The 26,789-nt window shown below is 41.7% G+C and overlaps 1 protein-coding gene across 2 annotated transcripts in view; it reads right to left on the bottom strand.

The window, feature by feature from the left end:
- Positions 1-21,696, bottom strand: part of RAP1GDS1 (Rap1 GTPase-GDP dissociation stimulator 1) — a 73,478-nt gene extending 51,782 nt beyond the window's left edge. For both annotated transcript variants that reach the window (XM_026044775.1, XM_026044777.1), the window contains exon 1: positions 21,672-21,696. In XM_026044775.1, coding sequence (XP_025900560.1) covers positions 21,672-21,675 — 4 coding nt within the window. In that variant the 5' untranslated portion in view covers positions 21,676-21,696. The remainder of the gene's footprint in view (positions 1-21,671) is intronic.
- Positions 21,697-26,789: the final 5,093 nt, after the last annotated feature.

Genomic DNA, 26,789 nt, shown 5'->3' with positions numbered 1-26,789 from the left:
TAGAATTTCTGTACAAGCTTACCTATAAGGAAAAGCCAGCCCTGATTCAGCRCAGCTGGTCTGGACTAGAAGCGTATCCTTGAGGTTGTGTGACTCAAGAACATAGGAGCTGACACACAGTTGAGATGCTTAAACCACCTTGGGCAGCCTCTCGGGCTTCACCCTGCGGAGGAAGGACACATGGACAGGCCTGGTTGCCAGTGGGTCCTTGTGACCCCCTTGGGCTGCTGCTAGGACACAGCTTGGACAATGCGGATGTCAACTAAGCCTGGTACAGGCTGGCTTAACCATGGCCTGATGATGGGCAGGAGACAGGGCTGTCTGCACTGTGTGAGCCTGTCATCCCATTTCCTTCTGGGAACTGTTAGGAAGCTGAAATGATAAATGGTTTCATTAATGAATTAAAAAAAAAAAAAAAAGGAAAAAAATCCATATGTGGCTTAATGCTAAGATATGTATATCTTAGCATTCTTAAAAATTCTGAATGCTAAGGTGTGCATAAAAGTGCTAGCACAGAAAGTTCTGAAAAAGCAGCTGACTAGAAGCTTGGAGGAGACCGCTCTGCACTTGCCCTGTCCTTGGGGTGTTTCTGAACATTTGCTGCCAGTCCCTCACTGTCAGAAGCAGGACAGATGGGGTGCAGTGACCCACTGGCTGAATGGCATTTGCACTGGAATATTTTGGAGCAGATCCCAGGTTTACTGTGGAAGGAAAGTGGCCACACACATCTCACCAGACGGGACTTGACGGGGTCAGGCACTGGGACTCGCTTTGCAGATAACTTTACTAGTTCTCAGAAAATRCTGATAGATCATTAATGCAGAGTTCCTGCGGCAACCTGCTTTTACTTTTGTTTGCTCTACTTTTCTAGCATAGTAGCTAATTTTAATGAGATTGCCTATTTTTGTTAACAGTTCAGCCACTTCATTCTTAAACACTTTTTTTGAATTTTAAGATATATACCATCTGGTCCTGGAGACGTGTTACTCTTCCTTTGATCCATTTGCTTCAGCGTCTGTTCCTGCGACACCTCAGTCTCCCATAGAGCTTCATTTGGATTACCTGGCACTGCCGGTACCGATGGCGCGYGGCCACCTGGGCGGCAGAGCTGCTCGGCTCTTCTTGGTGGTTAACAGGTGAGCCCAGACGTGCCAACAACTACTCAGTGTGTATTCAAAACTGGGGCAGACCCCKAAACTTACCCAGCGTTTGGGTCATTTGGACTCTATTGCCAGTGCAGGATTTTCATTTGCCTACAGCCTGGTTTTAACTCTAAGGATAATCGGAGTCATGACATGGGTGGGTTTTTTTTTGTCCTTAATATCTTTGAAAATAGTTTGTGTGTTTTCTTTAATGTAGKCGCAGATATGCATTAATATGAATGTGTTTAAACTACTGCAAGCCACATTTTTTTATATGCTAACAATGTTTGGCTTATTACTTTTAAGGCATGAGTTGCAAAGGCTAAATTACAAGAAAGACACTTCAGAAGATTTCTTGGCAGATTTTATTCCTTCCTTGGGAAAATGTGATGCAGACTTAGAGATCTGTGTAATTTCTGATGAAACACTGAACATCTGSAGTTATCTAAAGCCCCAAGGAAACTCATCAAAATTCAGTGGAATCAACAGGCCCATCTTGTATTGATTTTTAAGGTGTTGAAAGCAAATCTTAAAAGGCCCTGTTTTCACTGGATCCCAAAAGAACGGAGAGGTAATTTCTTTTATTAATAAAAATACAGTGTGTTTGATCAAGACCATCTGCACTGATTTAGGTTTTTTTCTTTAAAGAAGCTAATAATAGAAAAAATAATTATTTCAAATAAGAGATACTCTTTTCCAGTTTATGGAAATAGGTCTTTTTGGGGTTCTCTATTACTATGAAGAGTAGAGAGACATATATGAGTACAGATTACAAAAAAAAAAAAAAAAAAAAAAAAAAGCATTTAATTGGCAAATAACTACACATTTCATTTTCACATATTTAGGTTTTTTTCCTGGTTCTGATCTTCACAGCTCTACACTAACAAAACCCTGGAGATCTTGAGGGCATGAACAGAAAATACTAATTAGGACTGGTGATAGGCAAAAGGCCTTTTAAATGGCTCATTGGGTCCTTAGCAAGCAAGAAACCTAACATCCTCTACAATCAAAGCTCAATCCACCGTGGTGGAGAAAGGCTCCGTTATAAGAAAGAAGGAAGCAAGCAGGTAAGACTCCTGTTTTTATCCTACGTGATGTGCTGTGATTTCTCTCCCCAGTGGCCTTGCATTTCCAGAAAGCAGCACTACAATTCAGAATGCAGAGCAAACAGAAGTGCAGCAATTTTTCCATGTATGGCAACAGCTGAGGGCCGGGCAGGGAACCCACGCTGTGTCTTTACCTAATAGAAACGTCCTCCGCCACTTTAGCTGCTGCCAGCAGTAACGCAGTGAGAGAGGCTGCTAAGCAGCCAAAAGACAAGCTCTGAGCATCGCTACAGCGCGAGTGTTTCACATCCTCCCACTTACATTACCCAGGGTCGCTAAACCTCTTTCTGGGAAAGCTGCAGAGGTAACGTAGCAGGGAGGTAGCAATCTTCCTACTCTGTTTACATGAAGAGGGAACCATCTCCTCTCCCAGGTGAAGAGATGGCACCATCATCAGAAATAACTGCTCAGGCGCGGATGTAGCGTATTGGAACACAAAACAAAACTAGAAAATAGATAGAAAAAATGAAGCCTTGACACAGCTAGCCCAGTTAAGGTTCTGTGGTGKTGTACCTTGAGAATAAGGTAGTGCCGGAGACATTTAGCTGTGTGTCAAGGTGTACGTGGATTTTTCTTACTCTGTGTGACCCCAGTGTTACATAACCCATGACAAGTTSTCACACAGACAGATTCTGTCAACATTTATACTGCAATCTATGCCACGGAGAAGCATCAAAGCCAGGGGGCATTTCCGTCTGTGAACAACTACGCTGAACAGATGAAAAAGGGGAAAAAACAGCTCAGGATGTGACAGCGTGCAGTGAGTATGATGGACGTGGTGCTCCTTCCTCCTCCGGCCTCCCGCAGCTCTGACCTGCCACGTAGCCACAGCCCCCGGTTCACAAAACTCTCGGCCTCTTTCGGCTGTCACCAGGCTCAGGCTTTTTACCCTGAGTTACAGAAATTAATCCTCCCCACACCAGCTCCCAGAATAGTTAAAATGATGCAGTTCTYATGCTGTCAGTTATCTCAATTTTCTCATGTCTTGGCTGGTATTTCTCCAAAGGCCTTACTCCCAGGCAACCTCCAAAATACCCGAGACTATCAGGTTTCATTTCTCAAGATACGTTTTCAGCCCTCAGGTTTGCAAGAAAAACACTTGAAAACATAGACTAKTTGCAAAAATGTAACCAAAAAGGACCCATTCTGATTCCCAGTCTGACCAGTCCTTTAAAAATAATGACTCTCTAAACTAATCGCAGTGATTGTTTAGGTTTCAGTCAGAATCTGGTATTCTCAAATTCATCGCCATGACATTGCCCTAATTCCTATGTTCTATAGGTGAAGTATATATATGCACACAGAGAGGTCTATATTACTGCAAAAAAAAGGTCAAAATGTCAAGTAATAAAGTGATAGAAAGTTGTAGAACTCAACCAACTTCGCTGTCCTAAGTCCACCCCGTGAAACGCTTGCCACACGATACCGTGTTTAAATACCTGATGTATATCATTTTTTTTTTCCGCCCAAAGGATCCTTATCTCCTTCAGGATAAATGCTCAGTCCCAAGAACTACTTAACATTTATCTTTTCCTTCTTGGCCACTTGTGGTTCTAGCTTTGTTTACCAAATAATAGCCAAAACCCCTGCTCTGAAASGAGGGTTACTATTTTCTTCCTTGCCTGTTACATTAGTATCATTACATTGTATCTTAGTATTTCAAAGATGGATTTGCTTATTTTCACATGATATGTATAAGGCAGGGTGGAATCAATACACCAAGATCAGAAGTATTTGTCTGATAATTTGGGGTATCTAATTAGATATATCTCCTTTTTATGTTCCAGGTTACTTGATGCTCTAGAGGCTTTTGTAGTCTTCAGATTCCAGTACGAATTATGCTCAGCATGTTGATAAAAGAGACCACAATGCATCAAGGTAGGTTTTGAGAAAATAAGTGATGGGAGATGACCAGGAATAGATTTGGTTGAAAACAGTTGTCTACCTTATTTTCCTGCAGTAACTGTGTGTCTTCTTCTTGGTACGTGGCCCCCCCTCATTTATACCAGTTTACAAGCGCTTTGGAGGCAGGAGTCCCTCACGTTGTTATGTGCAGAGGTCTCCTTCAGMAGATCTCCCTGGATTTTACTGCCTACCCTAGGCACAGAATGAGAACTACTCTATGGGGAGCAACAACAGGAGCAAAACAGTGTCTTAAATTATTACCAGTAGCACAGACCACTGTCCAAACCTGTTTCTTGCTAATGCTGAAAAAGAAAAGCGACGAGGAAATGAAAACAGACAGCCTAAGGCTGATRCTCAGCATAGAACGAAGCTCCTCTGGAAGAGGCGAGTTCAGCAGTAAAGTTCAAAAACTGAAAGAGTATCTTGTAAATAAAGGGGCAGCCTAAATAATCATCAGTGCTGCCATTTCATTTAAAGCCCACTGATACAGTATCAATAGAGAACCACACAGAGTAGAATAAAGCAAAACTTGTACGTATATACACCTAGCTGGCAGGGTTTGTTCTTCTGCGCTCTTTTCTTCACTTGTGTTTGCATGTTTGTTGTTTTATTTTGTTCCTTTCTCCTTTTTCTTTCCTCTTCCTCATCTAACGCACCAAAATACTTCCTGCCTGGAGCACTTTTAATCTAAGAAGCAAGAGAGACTTCAGCAATCAATAAAATAACAAGAACAGGGAACAAGTGATTGAAAAGAACTAGAAGGAAAATCATCCAAAAAAAAAAATAGTACAGTCTAGAAACAAAGCACTTGTACCATGTTAGGCTGTCCCTCAGTTCCGTCTCTGTTTTCAGGTGCTCTTCACCTGTGCCACTGCGTGTAACCTTTCCTGAGCTGCTCTGCTTGGAGAGTTTGACCCTCTTCTCAGTCAGATTAGCAGACTCACCTGGCAAATGCTGGTCTAGGTACCACACAATCAAACAATGGAAAGGGTTTTTTTTTTTTTTAAAAGAAAGTTCTTGAATTTTCATTTAAATCATTTCCTTTATGTATTAGGACACTAAATATTTTTCCTTGTACCACTTAATTGGTTTACAATCCCCTATACTTTTTCTATTTTTTTTATAACCAAGGTCAAATTATTATTTGTTAAACAACAAAATAACCCATAGGAAGTTGCGTTGAATGGACACTTCCCCTTTCCCCTTCTCTTTCCCCTTGTAATGATACTGATGTAATGATACTGGGCCCCTCATCTCCCGTATGAAGGCTATGAATAGAGATTTATTTCAGTTGCATCTCTAAAGCTTCTTCACACAGATTATCTTGGAAAGGTTTTGGAGACTAATTGGCTCAGATTTACCCATTACTAGTGACTTCAAGGCCTGGGCTGACGGCAAAGCTTGCAAATCCTGCTACCTCCATGGTGCCAGCTGCTCAGACCAGCTTTTTATCTTCCTGCAGTCTACCTAGAATCGTGCAAATGGCAAGAACTAAATATAATACATTTAGGGTTAACTATGTGCTTTCTGATTTCCTTCCTTTTAGTTGTGGTACAATGTTACCACAAAGGCAAGAAACTTGAATCATTTAAAAAAAGTAAAAGCTGAGAGACTTACATTCAAAAGATTTCCAGAACTGAGGTTTTAATAATAATAATATAAGAATTTTTAAAAATTCAGGCAATACAAGGCTGAGAGTAAAATGAGGGCTGCCCACAGGAATGAGGACTATTGCTAGGAAAGTCTCTCAGTGACTTCAGTGAGCTCAGGATCTGGTCGTTGGCCTGTACGATGCAAATAAGTAGATGCAAATTRCATAATATAAGTCCACGCTGTGATATCTATCATAACAGTATTTATGCTATCAGTTTGAGATAGCGAACAAATATCCAATCGGCTTCTGTTTGAGGCCCTTTGGCTCGTATCTGACCAGCAACAGGGGGAATGTTGCTCAAGCAAGACCCCCAGCCTGCAAATTTGAGCTGCTGCCTCTCCTCAGTGTACGRGCGCAGCATAGCGAGCGCTTTGCTTGACAGCCCGGATACTGCAGCTGAGGACAGAGATGTTAGGAAATGGTCACTTGTAACACAGCAAGTTTCTASCTGTTGTGACTCCCTGAAACCCTTGGACGTGGAAAGGAAGTTCCCAAAAGCCAGAGGACAAACAGGGAATCCCCAGTGTGCCACGGATGCTGCTTCTCAAGCAAAGTCACCCTGTGGTTTGCTAGAGGCGAGGGACATTTTCAGTTTCCAAATACTCCGTAGTGCTGTTGAACCATGGTGATGATTTCAGAAAGAGTCACATAAATTCATGTGATGTGCTTGTGAGAACCTTTAAAATGCCATGCTCACACCCCTGCTCGTGATGCTTAYGAGGCCCTAGGTATTTTTTTATCTCTTATAAAGATCTAGCCTTTAAGTCTGCCTATTGAAATGTCTCTTTTTAAATTCTGAGTGTTACTTAGACCATGATCATTAATTGTACATATGATTCACTTTTAAAAGTTCACTAACAAACTGTGATGTTTAAATGACCATAAGTAGCTAAAATTGTAACATGAAAATGTATCTGTTTCTTTGCAAATTTTTTATCGTTTGCATGCCATCAGTTTCAGAAATTACCAAAAAAAATCATTTAGCCTTTTTTACCTACCATACAGAAATGACAACCTTTGAAGCAGTCAATGTATTTTTACTAAGGGAAGAGAGATGTGTAATTCTGCATACTATGAAAAAATGTATTAGCTTTCTGACACATTTTATAAAAGCTTTTCAAATATAGCAAGTAAAGAAACAAAATCACAGCCCTTGTCCTGTTGAGTGTTAATAAAATTCCATCTGGTCACTTAGGAGCGGTGCCAACATTACCACACAAAGAGCCTTTGAACTGCTTTAATGTTCAAGAGTCATTTGACAGATTTTTATTTTCCTTCTTATTTTTTTTTGTCAAATACACACCTAATAATGTACAGATGGCTGTTTCTAACAAGTTTACACGCAAGTAAACTTGAAACTACCCTTGAAGGTAAACTGATGAGTTTTTTTTCTTCGGGTTGTTTGGCTTTTATGTGCATTTTTTTTCTTCTCCCAAGCATTTAGGATTGTTCAGTCTACTGCTGCCCCAATTTCCCTTTGAGGCAAATAAAAAGTGGAAGTGAAACTTTGGTTTATGGCTGTTTGAAAACTGCAGCCGGAGTGAGAATCTGCTGAGCCAGCTCTAGGCCAGTGGCTGGGACCAAGAACAAAGAATTAAGGGCACGCTGGACAGCAAGTTAAAGAGTCATCAAGTGACAAAAGTGACAGTGACAAAAACCTTCACAGCGAAAACAAATCTAAAGAGCCTTTCTGAATGGTGAGAGATGTTTTGGCAACAGATGGGCACTGAACTCGGTGCGTAAGCATATATGAAGTACACTTTGAGCAGTGCCAAAATGCATTACGAATGTACTCTTTCATCCTTGTGTTTACACATGTGTATTTCATAGAGAAAAATATTGTAATATGTATTCTTCTTTTCCCTCAATACCTTTTAAGTGAATCAAGTATAAACTCTATAAATTAATGGGATTAATTTATATTTCAAATCWCTTTAGGACAAACACCCAGAAGACTGAAAAGGAGCTGACTCTGCAACTACTTGTATGTGAGTAATTTTTTCATTTTTACTGGACGATTTTTGCAAATAATTTTTAAGATGTGCATAAACACATGGAGAAATTAGCTTGTAGTGGGATTCCCTTTAGAATAAATCTCTGAACATACAGGCTATTGTTATTGTGGCTTTAGATTAATTTATGGATAATAATGGAATGGAGTGTTGGAAAGGATCAGCTTTGACAGTCTTTTCAACGCTTGGCTGCGGACTTGATTAAAACTAGCTATTCTCATCTTATGCAAAGTCATAATGTCTATGACTGGACGCAAAGAAAAATGTACTAGAGAAAATAAACCAGGCCAGAGCAATGGATAAACAGTGACTAATTTAGGAAAAGCTTTGGAGCTTCCAGAAGAGATTAGAAAAGACCTCAGGACAGTGTAATGATCTTTCTACATGTGTTCTACAATTATTCACTTAGTGCTATACTTTGAAAGTTATCTAGGCACCTAAAGATGCAGATGTCATGGAAAAATAACTGCKTAAGTGACTGACTTGGGTACTCCTTTCCCCAAACTTACCGAGCTTACTGCTACTTTTAATTACAAACTACAAGCCAATTATAAACTATGTATGAAAATTTTCAGTTCAGAGAAAAACTGATTAAATTTGACAAGTAAACAAAAAGTAAACAAAATGATAATGAAAATCACCTGCAATATARTTTTTTTATAACAATATAGGTTGCAAATCTGTGATTCTAGAATCTTTTATTTAGTAATTTCCTATGAATTAAAATTCATATGATAGTAAGTACTTATTTTCCAGCATTTCTACTAAGTTACTAAGTTAAAACATATTTGTCCTAATAAAAGAAGTGCAATGAGGACTAATATAAAAGAATTGCCTTTCCATATCAAAACATGGTTATTAAAACCTGTTAATTCAAAAAATGTACTTTAATAACAAAAAAATCCTTTAAGCTAAATATATTTCCTTTAATATCTGAGGTATGACAGTTTCCTCATGCCTTGGGGGAAAAAGCTTATAATATGTATAAGTCTGGAAGCTCTTAGGGCTGAAATGTGCTTCAGAGTTTGTTTTTTAAAGTATCATGTGTTGCCTTAATCCTGGTGTTACTGAGGTTATCATACAACTGTGGTTAATCCTTCCAGTGATAAATATTTATTTATTAATGCAGTTATTTGTTCTTACTYAGGGATGCATAGGATGCCTAGTGTCAATAAAAAACACTCCACTGCTAGGATCAGCTCAGGTGCTCTCTAGAGGATAAGGATTCAACTGAATTTTCGCCTGAGACTGCCATAAAGCTGCACGCTCATCAGATGGGAAAATTTCAACAGCGCACAAAATAAATTCTATTAAAAAAAAAAATCCACAAACTCCACTAATATTCTGCATGATTAGTACAGTGTTATAAGTGATCATTGACCTTTGCACATCATGTAAGAGCTTTATTTAGTCAAAATTATGCAACAGTGACATTGCAGTAACCCTGAGCCTGATGTTCCAAGGCAGCGTGTTACAGTAGAGTGTGCGTGTGCAGCTGGGTAAATCATAACCCAAAGGCTGTAGGTCTCAAGCATTACTTAGAACCACTCTGAGCATTTGACTGAGTGAGAAGATCAAATATGTGTCCTCTACAAATACATTTTTGGAGAGAGAAGATCTGGCAGTGCAAATCTCACCAATTTACATATCTTAACACTCCTTAACACACTTGAACACGGTTAAACCATTAATCTGCCAATCTACAGTCAGCTCTGGATGACACCCCAAAAACCAGTGAAATGCTTCCCAGACACATATATCTGTAGGAAGCTCATGAAAAAAAATTCAAATTCTCTGTTTTATGAGTAAATGTGTGAACAGAAAGACTACTGAGGCAGGCAGTCTGGGGCTGTACCAAGATGAAGGTGGTAATCCACTTGCACCTCTTCCTCCGTTCAGATCTGAGGAGGAGGAGGAGTAAAGGTTCGGGTTTTGATAGAAAAGGTGCGGGTGCCTACCCTTTTGAAACAGTTCCAGGCTTTAAGCCCTAGGCTTCAAGGAAAAATGGAGTGGAATAGAAAATGGAGCTGCATATTCATAGTGGAGGTGTTTCCTGCTGAGCTCATTTGTTTTATCCTCCCTTGAACTTTCTGTGCRCCGTCTAGAGAGCCAAAGCCTGGGCTCGGTTTCCGAGTGCCACGCTGGGAATCAGCACCCAACGTGCAGAGCATCATCTGTCCAGCACAGTCTCCTCTCTGCTTGTCTGCAGAGAAAATTMTATTGCAGTAAGTATTTCAGGTCACTCATGCTTTTTATTTTATGCCTTTTCCAAAGGCTGTCTCAGAGAATTGTATTGCCGCAACTGCAGTTACGTTTGTCTAYGATGCCAGGAGACTACCTAATGTAGACAGACCCTCAGGAGGACTTAGCTGGTGACCTACTGCCAGTCCATCTGCCATTAGCACCAAGAGAAGCTTCAAAAGGCAGAGGAGCAGAGAGCACAAGTCACAGCCTGGCGAGACCGCGAGGCAGCGGGGAGTTTGTGACCAGCTCCTGCCCGTCCCGAGGATTGCTGCAGCCTTTAATGTAAGTYACTGTGCTGAGGAATTATTTATGGGCTACTTGAATCAAGCACAGCTAGGAAACGTTACAGCAGTCGGAGTCTAAAACACTCCAGCAAAGTGCMCTTAGCCCATCCCCTGGTGGCATCTGGCCCCGGCGTTAGGAAGGAGCAGCGTGGGGCTCGCTGCATCAGGTGTCTGCAGTGTTTGGGCCAAGGAAATTCTTGCTGGGCGGCACGTACAACCCCCACAGAGGCCAGCCATGGCTGCACGGGGACCATAGCTGGGAAAGGATCTCTCCTATTAACTGAAGTTTTTCRATTGTGCTTTCCTAAAACTTCACAATTATAATTGGTCCCTTGAAAGCGGGAGGAAGGAAARCAGAGAAAGGAATGCTTCAGAAGGTGTCACACCTTACCAGGAGAAAGAGGCTTTAGAGAGGCATTTTGTGGAGTAAATGGGTAGCTTCGGTACAGGCCAGAAGCTGCTGTCAATTTTGACTACTGCTGACACACGAAGGTTTTAATGAAGCTAGAGGGAAAGACCAGAATGCTTCTGCATCAGAAGGCATATATCAGCACAGCTTTGCTGCTGGCCACGTTCCATTTACTTCTAGAAGCAGCATATAAGAATAAAAAAATCACACATTACCAGGATTAATATCCYTCTTCTCCAATTTATTAACTCATAAAAAGCCTCCTGTGCTGAAAGTTATTGAGGTAATATTAATTAAGACAGCCAGCAATTGATCCTTAAAGCAATATTTGTCAGGAAAACTGCTAATCTTTCAGCTCTAGGCACAAGATTAAAAGAATCTCCTTTCCTCTTCCTCTTGACCCGTTTAAGTAGGCAGTTAGGCTCGATGTGCAGTAGTTGGTAACTGTCCGTAATGTTAAATTGCATGCAAGTGCAGCAGGCAGCACAACGTGCTTAGCTCCTTCTATCTCTCGTTTAGACATTGCCTTCCCTTTCTGTGGCGGAGGACTCCCCTAACCTTGGTCAGGACTGCACAGCTGTACCTAGATTTGGACTGCTTAAAGAAAAATAAAATTAAGTGAAGACTCAGAAACAGGGAAATTAATTGAAACTCTACTAGCACTGAAAAACCTAAAACTCCCCTAGAAAATGCACTTCTGTGCTTTGCCACCTTTCTATACTGAAGTTCATCTTCCCTGTGAGTGGACCTCAAGGTCCGCTGTGATAACCCCTTGGAGAAGTGCAGTTCTCTCCCACTAGAGAGGTAGGAAATTCTGGGTTCTCTGATCTAAATGAGGAGAAGTTTTGACTGTCCTAGGGTCAGGTCTACACCAAAAGTGCTGCAGGGGCACAAAAATAGCAGTAAACTCTACCAGATAACGCTGCTAAGACAGATCCATCTATCTTGGTAAAGCTTCTTGCTCTCCAGGTTGACAAAATTTGGTTATTCAAGTTGGGGGAAAAAATAAACCCCAAAATACATAAACATCCTCAAAACACTGGTAAGAGAGGATGAGAAGACTTAAAAGTATTCCTATCTTGCATTTACTTAGCAATATATATAAATTTGGCACTGCTTGAATTCCAACATATAACAAGACAGTGTGATTGTAAAAAGTCATTTTAGACATACAAGACATTTACTGAGTCTTTTCATTGGAAAAGAGCATGGTCTGGAGCGTGGTGGAAAATTATTGTGGTTTGTTAAGTCCTTGGTGTTCCAGAAAGATCTGAGCACTGCTTGGAAGACTAGAAAACGTAAACTTCCTTTCATTGCAGTCTTTAATGGTAAAAGCAAACAAAAAAGCTAGAACTAGGGCTTGTTCTTTCTAATTTCCGAATGATACAAAATTTCAAGTGTGTCAAGAGATATTTACTAATCAAAGGAAATTTTAAAAAGGTAAAGATTGGCGAATGTGGTATGTTAGTTATCTTGCTAGGAAAAAATCTCTAGCAAAATACTGGAGAAAGATTATACATGAATTTTATACTCAAAAGGAAAAAGATTAAAATGTGGCTTTTGGATAAAAAAAAAAGTCTATTAACTTTGAATATTAATATTAAAAGAAATGGTTAGGAACKTCTCAGCATTTTAGCTGTAAGATGAGGAAGATGGGATATGTGTACATATATATTGTGTGTGTGTGTGTATATATACAATATATATATTTATATATAAAATATATATACACACACTATATAAAAATATTTATAAAAAATACCTAGCAGCCTTATGTTTTGGGGCCCTGTGAGAATACATAGCACTCAAGCTGTGGTATGAATACAGGACTCAAACCTGGAAATGCTGTTTTTAATTCCAGCTGTCAGTATGATGCCTTTTGTAGCTTCACAAGTCACTTAATGATGTGATACCAGAGTAGAAAACCACATTTCAGCAGCAATTGTTTTTATRCATACTGAAGCAATATCTTTTTAGCATAGTGTACTTTGCATTTGTTTGGCTACTTATTTCTTTTCCTATTTCAGAGCTCACAGTGGAAATGAACCAGTTTCACTTCCAGTTTTTCTCTCTGGTTCAGGAGCAGCTCTGTAATGCAGTGTCTCGGCAACTCCACGCGAGAATGGGACTAGAGAAGAAAGACCTTCTTACAGTATGGGAGATCGTTACGCCTGTTCTCTTGTTGTTTTTCACAGTAATGGATTTTGAGGGGGTTAAATTTGATTTTGGTCTTTCCTTCTCCACTTTTCCTGTGGTTGAACACATTTTCACATTCTTATTTAACTCATTGGGGTATTTTGTTGAATTAATGTTTATAAACCACTTTGAAGAGAATTTTTTTTAATGATAAAACTTGGTGCTGTTATTTTCAAGATTACAAAACMTTTTTCTGTTTTGTTCCCCACTGCAAGCACACTGACCTGTTCTCTCTAATACCTTGAGTCAGAGTCCTCTAATTTTTTTCTGGCATTGCGATACACTAGAGTGACTGCTCTCTTTCCAGCATACAACTCCTAACTCCCTTGTGCTGCAAATTCTCCCATGTACCAAACATCTGCAGCTCTTTCTGACTTGCACAGCTGTGAGTCACTGCAGCCCTCACAAATGGAGTCATATCTTAAAAACATTCATTCTACTAAACTGAATATTTAAAAACCAGATTTCTCCAAAATAGTTCAAATAGTCTCATATATATGGAGGCACCATGGGCATCACTTTATTACCCATTGCTTTATTAGCCATTATTCTATGGTCATTTATGCCCAGGCTGAGTATAAATGCTACAATTTGGGCCCAATTACTGTCTTAAATGAAATTTACAGTCACTTTGTGCGTAATACAGGACAATGGGGAACCACGACCRTAATCTGAGTGCACAGAGGCTTCAGGAGCAAAGCTGACTTGAACAGATGACCTTTCCTGAGCGCTCTGCAACCAGGTAAGCTAAAGCACTACAATACAGCATCATTTAAAACTGCAGTGCACACTTCCGATTCTCATTTGATAGAGTTGTTTTAAGAACAAAGCCATGTCTTGCAGCTGAGAAAAGCTTTACTTCCATTAAATCAATGCCTTTATAAGATCTGTGTCTAGCATGCAGACCTTTTGTGTCAGTTCAATTGGACTTTCTTGTCCAATGGTCTTCTGTTATCCCTAGATGGYATTAGATCAAGCAGCAGAAACATCTTTAATGAAAAGCTTCAAATGATATACCGAGTTTTGGGGGTAAATAAGGTTCCATAAATATGGAGTGGAATAATAATGTGCTTATGTAAACAAGCAAAATTTGGGTGTTAAATCTGCACTGACCTTCTAAAGGTGTTAGAAGTAACACTGAAGTCCAACACCTGCTCCATGATCAAAGCCGTGACCAAAACCTACTGTTGTTCTATAAATACAGGAACCACAGTGACCATCAAAAATACATTCAGGATTTTTTATATGAGGCCAATAGTTAAAATGCTAGACAAAATCTGCCCCAATGTTTTGTTTCCAAGTTGTAACCAAAGTCTTGGTCTGTTTTGTTACTTTGGCAAGAAATAGATGAGTCTGAGGAGAAAGAGAGGAAGAAAAAAAAAAATTAGGTGCTTTCAAGAATTCCTAAATTTTCACATTTGTTATCTCATTCTTGAGCTGATAGTTGCATCTTTGTCCCCAAGCATAGTCTAGACTTATCTGCACGCAGACTCCTTTAGCCTATTTTTCATTTTAGGAAATAAATCTCTTGTAATGCAAAAAATATTACCAGATTCATCAATGTACTTTTAAGAGATAGAGAGAGTCAAAATCATTTTGTAAACTGTGTCTATTAACCAGCATTCTAAAAAGATCAGCAAGTTCTTTATGTACAGCTAAAAATACTGTTTTGTTGATGACCATTTCTGAAATCTAGAAAAGGAAGTACTTTAGTTTAAATAGTTGTCTTTTTGAGGTTCTCAGCTCTACCTTGTCCACAACAGCCAAGAAGAACTGGAAAGGAGATTCTTTCCTTAGAAGGAAAACTTAGATAAAAATAAACAAATACTTCATACCATTTTGGACATGAAGACACCTTCCAAAAAAAGCAAAGTGAATCTTTGTGTTTCTTTCTTCTCACTGCTCTTGCCTTTGGAGAATTAAGTGTCTGAATTATAATAAATGTGTCACTAGAAACACTGAGTGTAGCAATCTTTGAGAGGAATTCCTAACATTTCCTAGGAATATGTGACCTTATCAGAAAACATCAAAAGCCATTATCTAATGGATATAAAGTAGTTTTCTGAAGCAGATTTCTGAAAACATAATCTTTCTTTATGCTGCTACAGGGTAGAACAAAGGTCACTGTATGTATATTAATAACACATGACACTGTGCTTACTATTCTTTTTACAGGATGATGTCCTAATAATATGACCTCCCATATTAAATTGTTTTTTGTTTGATCAAGCAAATTACTATAGACTATTTAATTCCACATGTTTTTAAAAAATGAGTTCAACCGATGATTTTTTCAACACAGCTTATAGCTTTCTTAACTTGGCAAGTTCTTTCATGTACTGTGCATTAATGTACATTATGTGCATTAATGTGAACAACCACTGTTATGTGAATGAGCACTCCTGACGATCAGGGTTGGTGCAATATCTGCCACTTTTCCCTCTACTGTGCAAGCTGGAGAGCTTTGCAGTCTTAAAGTGGAAATGCATTTTTTGCCTAATTTTGCCTCATTTTATCAGAACAAGGCAGTCTAAGCACTACAGAGCTGAGTTAGCTGAGTCAGAAGATACCAGTGACTTCAGTGGTGCCCAGTGTGGGCTTTATGTGGGCACAACAACGCACTATAAATGGTATCTGTGTGATGAGGGCCCAATTCTCTGATTCCTTTGCTAAAGATGCATTTTTTTAATGTGTTCTTGTTTCTTGTATTAGCAGCTTAGGCAAAACTGAACCATATTTTGATTGGTTGCTTGGGGAAGAAACTTCAGCTCTTAAAAATTTGAAAGTGGCGCACAAGTTTTTCAAATCTTTCCCTAACAAGGACAGTGGGAAGGGCAKATGATTGAGATTGTCAGATAATTAATTAAGATAGAAACAGAAGAGTGGGGATGGGAGGAAAGAAGGAAAAGAGCAAAGAAACAATTGGAGGAGGCGGAATGTGAAGAATGTTGCAGAAAACTGGGCAATTAAGTATGGAGCCAGTGGAGCCAGAAAAAGGAGCCTGAAGGAACAGAAATGCTGTGGAAGAGTAGGAAAGAATGCTTAAGTAAAATACAAAGGAATAATATCAGGGTACTATAATACCTTTTTTTTTCCCCTTTAGGAAATGCMTTCTGGTATGTTCTGGACAATCCTACTAGAATGTACATTTCCTAGATAGTAGTAAATGTACTAGTATGACCAGTGTCTTCAATTGGATTGAAGAAATCTCTTACAGAAAACAGGTGATGGCCAAGGATTATAGCAAAAAACCTACTTGGTTCCTACCTCATCACGGCACATTGCTGGTCTTTCCCTCGATCTCCAGCATTTCCTTGCATCAGCCTATCTCCACATAGCAGGAGCCAGTGTGTCCAGGTATCCTCCCTGAGCCTTACGGAGATCCAGGTAAGAACCGGCGCCGCTTAACAGGTTTTGCCAGATGAGAGCAAATGTATTTGTATAAAAGCTATTAAAATGCATTTCTAAATTCATTCAGTCATATTAGATATTTTATACAATGACTATACTCGCACATGCTAGTGTTTTGCTGCTGTTATTTCGTTTTATTTGGTTTTTCCTGTGTCCCTTTGATATGAGGGCAGGCTGGATGGAGCCTCTGCAAGTAGCTCGAGGAACTGTGAGTGGTTCAGTGGCTTCTAGTATGTGCATTGGAAGGAGGCTTGGTGAAGCAGCTGGAGCTACGAAGCTGATGTAACCAGATACATCTCATCAGAACACTGACTAGATGGTTCCTCCAGATGCCTGGGAGAGGTAAGTTAAACGTGCTGTGGGCGGGGGAGGTTTAGATAAGAAAGATGTAGCATTCTGCTTTGGTTTTAAAACCTTTTTCTTTTTTGATGCTTTGTTACTGCTGTTGAGATAAAACAGTGTTTTGATTTAAGGAAATGTTCCAAAGCCTTCATGCAGCACAAGCAGTGATCTGTCAGTACTGAATTCTGCTGTGCCTGCTGGGTGCTGTAGATTGAGACCATCATGGGATTTCTCATCAAGAGAACGGAATACAGGTACGGGAATGAAATTTGCAATGTTAGAGAAGTGAACAAATGTGCCTCTACCCCTGTAATGGTGACATGCATACTTGAGGTTGTTTCTAAGGCTAAAAGTGTTAAAATAGTTTCAGTAATTAAAGTTACTGGACTGTCATTGTCAAGGGAGAAGCGCAATGTCAAAGTCAAGAAACTTTTCCAGATGCACTCTCATGAAACAAATTTCTAAAACACATTTAATAAAAGGAGAGGCCTTGGGAGATTATACATGCTGTGAAAGCTGCTRCTTAGAAAATTCCCTACTAGGAAAAGCTCCCTGCCTAATTTACAGTCAAGCTCTAATCAGAAATTTCATCTATTAGCTGGAGAACACAAATCAACATTTTGAGACTTAATTTTCAGCAGTTTAGGTGCAATCTTGAATCAGTTTTAGAAGACAAGTTAGAGTCTTAAACCTAACTGCTCCAACAGTATAAAGACAGCGGAATGCTCATTATTTTCATAGTACACGGCCGGTGCACAGTCCCAGCTGGACAAGCCAACAGGGGTCAGTAGGTTTTCCTTTACGTAAAGGAGTCCCCATTAAAYGTCTCATTGTCACCCAAGCACATGAACTGGACAGAGCTGAGGATGAAAACCRTCAAGCTCTTGGAGGAAGAAGCAAGGGATGGAACTTTATAGCCTTCTACCTGTCAAATAGTGATGATGTTGTTGAAGTTGAACAAGCTTGAGCTTACATTGATCTTATATTTATCTATTTTTATATGTTTACAAGTACATAAGATGAAGCCTCAACATTTCTAGAAATAGATAAGCTTTAGTTGAGGAAGCCTGAAAATTACAAAGAATCTCCTCCAGGCTTTAGCCAAAATAYACTTCAAAGAGAGGCAAAATATTGTCAAATTTTATTTAGACATATATTTTGGCTGGTTTTTCATCTTCTCCCCCTTCCCCCCTTTCTTCTGCAAAGGAATGGATGTATAGGTCCTAATTTCTTTTAATTAATTCTATTCTCTATTGTTCCATTCATTTATTTCTTAAATCTCCTTGCTTCTGGTATTTCTCTCTGTCCACACATCTCCCTTAAGGGTTTTTTGTTCTTTTCTGTTCTTGTATCTTGCTTGGGTAGTTTTCTCATTTCCATTATTACTGCTTTGTTTCCTTAACATTTCATCTGTTCTTTTGCTCTTTTGCTTTCCACTTTGGACTCGATAGAAAGCCAGATGTTCCTTGCTGACTTCTGAAACTACCTCTGCATATTTAGCTCTTAGGAAATGTACTCTTGAATGAAGCCTTCAACATAAAGCTAAATACAAAATTGATGAGTTTGTCTTGCATAATAACGAAAGATCATAAATAGTGGCCTAAAGATAGGAATAGTATTCATCAGGGAATGTCAGTGGGAGCTGCCTTTCTAACCCAGCCTCTTTGATTTCCTCAGAAACAAAGAAATGTCAACTTCCAGGAACTTTACTGAAAAAGAGGTATATTCTAGAGTCAGTCACTTCTGTGTTTTGTCTGTGAAATATTAAGAATTTTGCTGAAATCAGTTTTGTCTGGGAAACGCTAATACAAAATCTTACACTGGCTTAAACTGATATAGTCTGGCTGGCTAGAACTAATATGCTGGTGTTGCAAGAAATCTCATTGTTTTAGTAAAACTTTAAAAGAAGGGGRAAAAAAGACCATTTTGTGCAATTAGCACTTTTCTAATTTATTAGACTTAGTTTCATCCCTTGTGAGAAAACTAGCAAAAGAGCTCCAAAATGAAAGACTATTTTTCATTAGCTGTTCTTCCTCTTGTGTTTGAGGCTATTGATTACTGCTCCTACTTTATTTCTTTTCCTTTTAATATAAAAGAACACAGGCTTATCCTCTTCTTCCTGAAACCAATATTGCACATGGCCATGTCTGAAGCTCAACACCATCCTGCTATTTAGTGCCCCAATGTTCTGGAGTCAGGCTGGCGCTGGTTTAAAGTGGGACCTGTGATTCAATTTAGATTTCATTCGCAATAGCCACTTGGGCTGGACCCCAAAGCCTGATACATATTTGCATGTTGTAATTCTTCAGGGGAAGTGAGAGGGGGAAAAAATGAGTATAGTGGAAGGAGGTGGGCGATGAAAGTTTCTGTTCTTGATGTGTCTGATGAGAAATGGATTAGGTGAGCAATGACAGTTTGTGCAGCTAACTGGAAAGTACTCAGAAGTATGCAGCGTAAACAATATTATGTATGGTGGTTCTCCAACTTCTGGAGCCACAGGAAACTGTTTTTGTTTTTTATTGTGTTAATTCAAGCCTGTGGAATATCTGCAACATGTTTGCCTCACCTCCACAGGCTACTGCCATAAAATTGTAAAACTTTGCTGGATACAATGTGTTGCACAAGGATACACATGTTGCATTTTTTCTTTTTTTTTTTTTAATTGCCTGGGGTGGGGAGGAAGGATCAATTCCTTAGAGAACAGAATTTGTAACTAAGTAACTGAAAAGTAGAAACCTGCAATTGTTATAAAAATAAAGCACTTGTGGTGCAGGTGTCACCCTGATGCTGAAAGTGCTCTACTTCTTGCAGTACCTACGGCAACTTGACTTACAAAGCCCAAAATTAAACATTTTTTAAACTGTATTTGGGGATTTTTTTAAAGCAAACAAACCATAAATAGGAGACAAAAATGATAGTTTTGAGAAGACTGATATTAGAGGAAAATATTGTCCTTTAAGTGATAAGTGCCATGAGACTGCCTTCAGAGGAATAAATATTTGGAACTAGAGCAGCACATATTTCTATACAGTAAATATAGCACAGATCCATATATACATATAAGCARTTTTAGCAACAGAAACCTAGATGATCTCTAGAGTTCCAGCCTCAACTATTCTGTGAAATCTTTTCAATGAAATTAGAATATACGTTTTGTATTAATATATGAATTGGCAAATGCTGTTCTAACCTTTGTAAATATAAAATAGTCTGAATGTTTAATCTTAAGGCTGTGCTTCTGTGCTGCCTGCTATGAATGCTTGTTTGTTGGGTGTGATTTATGAAAGGATATACAAGCTATGGGAAAAATATTAAATGCTGCAAACATTCATCTTCAATTTAAATCTGAGGATTTTCAAAGGTTATGCGATGCACTATCACAAAGAAGGCCAGAAGCTGAATGAGGGAAGCTATTGTATTGATTTTATGAGCTCAAACAGGGGAAGTCATTATTAGTTGCTTGCCTAGGGGGAAAGGATTTCAGTCTCTGTCACTCACTCCTCAGAGCAACAAGAGCTGCTGCAGATGCTACTTAGAGTTTCCCTTCATAGTAAAGACACAGTGGGTGCAGGCCAGTGTGTTGGAGAAGCAGAGAAAAAGAACGTGTTTCTCTGCATTTTCATGAGCAGCCTACCTGGTCAATTATGGATGGGTGCTGTCAGACTGTAGAGGAAAATTATTTCGGTCCTCCTGAAAATCATTATATGTAGCCCTACTTACACAGCAAGGTGTAGCAGATCCTCAAGCTTTTTACAAACTCACCTGCAACTGAAATGTAGCCTTATCTGCAAAGGAGTGCAGCACTCCAGCAGCTCTTTCTTGAACAGATTTTAACTGATGCTGTGTAGATTTGATTTATGGAAGACAAAACAGAGTTGCCCCAGCTAGACTTCGACTAGAATGATGAATAGTGCTACTGTGTGAATAAAGAGAGGCTCTGTGTATCTTTAAACCAAATCCTGGGGTCTTATCTTTTCAGCTCACATGAGAAGATGGACCTTCACTATATCACYGAGGTTCTACATTACTCTGCTGAAATATGATGGTTGCTCTTTGGGCCTAACCTAGGAAACTTCCTTTTTTAACCACTCTCCAGAAGTTTAGTAATCCTTAGACTGTTGTTTTAAATGAAATGTAAAAGTACGTAATTATTCCCATTTCAGAAACAGAAAAGAAAAACAACACCAAAAACTTGAGGCACTGCAACTCCTCCTTTCCATGGAAACTTCCAGTCAAGGATAAAAGGTGTATGTCATCTCCAAAGAAACTACTGAGGTACCAAGCCCACAGGAAGTGCTGATGTCSAGCTCGGGAGCCCAGGTGAGGAACTGGCACGCTCTGCCCAGCTCCCTGCRCAGAGCTGTGTCCCAGCTCCCACCCTCGCAGCCCGGGCAGGGGCTCGGTGGCTCGTGAGGGTCGCGGGGTACCCRTCTCTGGGACCCTTGCCGCAGCCATGGCCTTGCAGGGATGCGCTCCGCGGGGGAAGCGCAGCGAGTGCTTTGTGCAGGAAAGCAGAGCGCTGCACGGCTTCGCCCGGGCTTTGTTGGAGCATCCACCCAAGTGGCGAGCCGGGTGMCACCACGCCGTTGCCAGCACGGAGGCACAGGTAACATGGCTGCAGCAGTTGGCGGCGTGAGCCGCGCTCGCTCCAAAAGCTGGGGCAGAGGCGGCTGCTCGCGTCTCTCCCGGCTAACGAGGAAGGATCCCAGGCTCGTCTCCCGAGCGCATCAGGCTCCCGAGGCAGACAATGCCGGGAGGTGGCCTGGGGGCGCCTTATGTAAGCCCTCGCCCTGCCCCTCGCTCGCCGCCTCGTGCGCGCCGCGGGGCGCGGGCAGCGCTCTCACGCGGCGGCGGCGGCGGCCGCGCAAACTTTGGCGAGCGAGGCAGGCGCCCGGCGAGGAAGTTGCGCCAAGTCGCCGGGCACGGGCGGGCGGCGGCCGCGAGGGGAGGCGCGGAGGTGACTTACCCATGGCGCCGCCGCGGCCTCCTCCTCCTCCTCCTGCTGCTGCTGCTGCCGCCGCCGCCGCCGCTGTGGCCGGTGCTGCCGCCGCCGGTGCGGGGGGCGCGGAGCGGAGCGTGCGTGCGGCGCGCCTATGAGTCAGGGTAGCACATCCGGGCAAGGCGGCCTGGAGACACCCCGCCCGGCAGCACCCTGCCTGCCCCAACCGCCGCCGCCGAGGGGCGGGCACGCAGCGAGGAGGAGGAGGAGGAGGCGGCAGGGGCAGGGGCGGCAGCGCCCGCCGCCGCCGCGCACCCGGCAGGGAGGGAGGGACGGAGGGAGGCGGCGCCGCGCGCCCGCCCGCCCCCCCGCGCCGCCTTTGTTAGCGGCGCCGCGGCCAACGGCTGCGCGGCGGCCGTTGGGCTGCGCGTAACGGCCGCGCGCGCGGCGCGCTACCCGCCCCGCCCGCACCGGGCGCTGCCCCTCTGGGGCTGCCGTGGGGAAGGCTGAGGGAGCCCCAAGTCCCCTGCGAGACGGAGGGCTCAGGACGGGGACGGGCTGTAAGAGGAAGCGTTTGAATTCCTTGCAGTRTCTGCGCACCTCTGTGTGCCCGCTTGCCGGCGCGAAGTTCCTGYGAAAGCGCAGGCCGTGCCGAGGCTGCCCGTGTCCTCCTCCTCTGCGGTGAGCTGGTCTGGGGCAAAACCACGGCACATCCAGAAACGCGTAAACTCGGTAAAATGGAAAGAGAGATTTAGTGCGTCCTCCACGCCCGCACCTCCTTCACGTGCCTGAGAAAATGCCTCTGATCTGAGGAGAAATATTTTGCAAGCAAACRGAATAAATGACGGATAGTTCCCTAGGTGGACCTAGCAAGGCAGAGGGCTGGGGAAGGGAAGCCCCRGCCCTGGGCAAATTCCTGTTGCTTTAAAACGTGTTTTGCTGAATTCACCTTATGTTTCTCAGAGGTGAAAGCAAAAGGCTTCCACAGCGGAAAGTAATGATGTGGGAAGGATGTTTTAGACAAGCAAAGGATCCCTGTGCTCTCCTTTGCTTCCTGCCCTGGGACGCTCCGTAGCGCAGCAAGTGATAAGGAGCCGTTTGCTCTTGGGGCCTTCCCCTTGTGCTGTTTTTGCTGGCAGCCATTTTTCTGTATAATTTGAGTAGGTCTTGCAGACCTTCCAGATCTCTCTACATTCACGTGTGTGTAGTTTTACCTGAACTAGTACCCAAGTATGACCGAGTGGAGCGTGCTGGATGGTGGTGCTTGCATTACCTAGATGGATAGGCTGGAGTAGTCCAGGTAAGAAGGGTAGGATGAATTGTGCCCCACTGCAGCTGCGAGGGCATCCACTGCTAGTCCCATTCCCCATCAGCCAGCAGCTTCCAGAGAATTYCTCTTCGGAAGAGATCCCAGAGGTGGTGAAAGGTTGCTGTATTTTTTATGCCTTAATCTGTTTTCAAATTGTGCCTGATGTTTATCTTTCCTCTCTGTTTTTTGCATCTTATTTCTTCTCTAGAAAAAGTTTTACAATGACTTTATAACAATAACTTTATCCCAAGTGTTTCRTCTATTTGCTTGGGGTAAGAGGAAACTGTGAAATTCTGTTCTTGCTGATCTCTCCCTGATGGGTGCTGGAGGAGATGTTCCATGTGTTTATTATTCCGTATTCTGCAAAATGTAAAGGTTTCATCTTTGTAAGTTTGCTTCCACATCTTGATGGAAACTTTCCCGTATGCCTTTGCACAATCCAGGAAGGTCAGGCTGTTACCTGCTCCAAGAGAGAGTTTTGAGGACAGCAGCATCAGAAAGAGCAACAGTGACAGCCAGAGAGAGGGCTGGTGCTGCAGGGCTTCTCTGATTATAGCTGTGTTTTTAGCGGATCCTGAAGAACTGCAATCTCAAGGAGACTTTTTGGTTGTTTGGACTTAATTTTTATTAATTCTAAGGGAGAAAGAGAATGTTCTAAAGCTACGTGTGTGTAGAGCTTTATTTTTATCAATCTCTGAACTAGGTCCAAGTTTACAATGGGATATAGATGCTGTAAAGAAATTTCAAAACAAAACATGCTATTTTTTTATAACGCGTGACTGCTTGTTGCCGCACTTCTGAATCTATCTATGAAAATTGAGTTGTAAACTATAGGATTTACATAGTTTGTAGCCAGCAGTGCATCTCTGCTGCTAAACACTGACCCTATCCGATGTCCTTGGAGAGGGGGGGAAGTCGAACTGACCTGCCAGCACTTTATGAAATTTCCCTTTCCCATCCTGCATCAATTTTCAATTCCCAGCACATCTCCTCTGCTGTGATGTAGTAACTCCTTGGAAATCTTCTGGCATATGTTATCTCATTGAATTTGATACCAGAGGTGCACGTAAGGAATGCATTTCTAATTGTCTTTGTACTGACATTAGGAACCTATGTAATAAACAAGAGAACGTGGAGATGCTAGGGTAGATAGAGAAATATGATATGGTTGTTATTACTCATCGGAGGGGAATAAGCTGTTACAGGTTGTCTGATAAGGAGAGAAGGGCATAGGAAGTGGAAGCACTTCACCCCTTGTTACCAATTTCAGTCCATTTCCCCCGCAGTCCTTTGAGTCAGGACAGTTTAGGGCTTGAGGCTCTTTCTTGGGAAACTAGACTGGGAGATCCTGTGTTTGTGGGCTCCCTCGAGGAACAGGACAGACTGCTTCTCGAGGTCTTCCTGTAACAAGTGAATAGGAAGAGAGCATTGTGAGCGAGGGTGGAGAGCGTCCCCAAGGGTGACTTGGCACTTTTTAGACAGGCTCAAAGATGTCAGTATCCCTTTCTGGCCCTAAAACGTGGGACTGAGCACTCACTGTCTCGTTCTGCCCGGGTGCTGGAGAGGGGAAAATCGCWGTTTGTTCAATGCACGTGTAATGCACAAAGACAGTGAGTGTAGGCTAATCTTCCATGTCAGCTGTGGGCGTTTACATGTACAGCCAGGAAATCTCTTCCTTCCCGAGCACAGTTGAGCGGATATGCAGCCACTTCTTCTTCCTCCTTGTCCCCACCTTCAGCCCCATGTATTTTTTTTTTTCTGTCTGCAACAGGAGATAAGAGAGCAACTGGAGGAAATAAGTGCTCCAAGATTATTTTGTACATAGGAAATCTGCTTGGCTGAGCCAGCCTGAACTTTCCGAGCAAGGTGGATAGGTTGGGGCCTTGTGTATTTTTGGCTTTCCCCTCGCTCTGGGAAGGGGATAGTTTCCCTACTGTGTTGTCTCACGATACAGTGCCAGTGTCTGGTGCCACTGTTTTCTTAGGTGTGATAACTGGGCTGTTCGTGGTTGTGTTCCTGCTCGTGCCTCTCAGTGAGCTGAGCTGGGCTGGTTTAGGACAGCAAAGTCAGACTGATTCATGGAAACCTTTGGTTGAAATATTATGGCCTGTGAGATTCAATGGTCCCTTCTGGCTTAAGGAAATGACTCAAGACAGTGGAGAAGAAAGTAGCCAGGGATGTGCTGGCATTCCTGTTTATGTCCCTTAAAGGAAAGAAGCTGGCCATCTTCAGCTACACATTAAGCACTAGAAAATGGTAGAGGTTAAAATGCTCACCAAACAAGCTTGTGTGTACAGACTGCTTTCTGCTCTGTAAATGTAAGTCTACCTAAGCAGTAATAATTATGAGAGAGAAGCTCTAGCTGAGTATGGCTGCTGTGCGTTGCTGCAGAGATGCATAAAAGAAGAGATTCCAGGAAAAGGACATTCTAGGAGAATGTTACCAACCGAGGGACCTGGTTTGAAATCCAACCTCAAAAACATCCTCAGTGAGACAGACAAAGTTACCTTGTGTTGTGATTGCATTTCCATGAGGACAGTTTTTCAGCAACTGGAGGGTAAGAGTTAATTTGTTGTTGACTGGGTGTATTCAGATAGGTAGCCAAGAAAACCCCAAATACCCACTTTACTTTAGCTCCTAGTATGGTTCTGAGTATCAGCTTCAATAATGCAGTGTTTGGTTAACATTTATAAGCAAGTAAAAAATTATGGAGCTATGTATACACCAGCTTTTTTATTTAAAAATTTAATTACTTTTCCAACCTTGTAATCTATTGAGTCCTCTTAAAGTCTTTTTCTGTTTTTACTCCATCATCTTTGTCGCTCACAGGAAATAATTTTGCCACTTTCAGCATATGAGCTTGTTCTGATCAAAGTTAGCAAATGCACAACCTCTCAGCAAAGTGTTGTCTTTAGCAGAAATTCGAGGGCACTGTCCTGTAACTTTTTTGCCTGCAAAATTTTAGTGTTACATGAATTTGGAGAAGGGAAGATCCAGCTGCCTGGAATGTGTCCTTTTGAAGTCTAGCTTTAGTTCATGCAGACAAGATGTGAACTCTGGTTTATTTAATTTTTTTTACTTCTTGGATATATGAATTCATGCTATATCTTAACGTGGCAGCAATTCTGTAGGGTGCAAACATGCACAACGCAATGTTTTGTGCTTCCTTATCTATAAAACTGATCTTTCCCAGAGTATGTTTCACTAAATAGAAACCTACCCATATCTTCACTTATATACATATTTAACCATATCAAAGGTGTATGTTGTTGTATGTGCCCGCACATACGTAGGCAGATATTTCTGAAATATCTTGAAAATAAAGATCAAACATGCACCAAAAAAAGGTACTTCTGCATTTGTGGAGAATCAGAAAGACCTCTCAATCTTATGAACAAAATCCTTAGACGTTAATTCTCAATATTACAGAGTCTGGCATTCCCCCAAATGTGCTTGTCTTCAGCGCTCCTGCTGAGCTCACCACTTGGCTGCAGCTGAATGCTCTTCTGCTTTTCTTAGCATCTGCTTGAGCTACCACAGGCCAGTTTCTCTGCCTGCTTTCCCCAAGAGTCACAGTTAGTCGCCCCTCTCTGCGCTGGGTTGTGGCAGGCAGAGAGGCTGCAAGTTTAATCTGGGGATATTGAGCAATCTTTTGAGTTTTGACTTTCTCAGGCAGGCTCTCATATGGTATTTGAGATACTGCAGGCAGCTTGGCTTGTAATGACATCTGTGATTGCTGCACCTGAAGGCCTGTGATTGTGGAAATTCGAGAGACCTGAAAAGAAAACTGAATTTGCAGGTGGACATGAAGCTCTGGCCCAATCTGCCCCCATCCC

The sequence above is a fragment of the Nothoprocta perdicaria genome, unplaced genomic scaffold (assembly GCF_003342845.1).
Source record: "Nothoprocta perdicaria isolate Ctin4 unplaced genomic scaffold, notPer1 scaffold_381, whole genome shotgun sequence".
Classification (NCBI taxonomy): Eukaryota; Metazoa; Chordata; class Aves; order Tinamiformes; family Tinamidae; genus Nothoprocta; species Nothoprocta perdicaria.
This window is presented reverse-complemented; position numbering and strand designations above follow the sequence as displayed.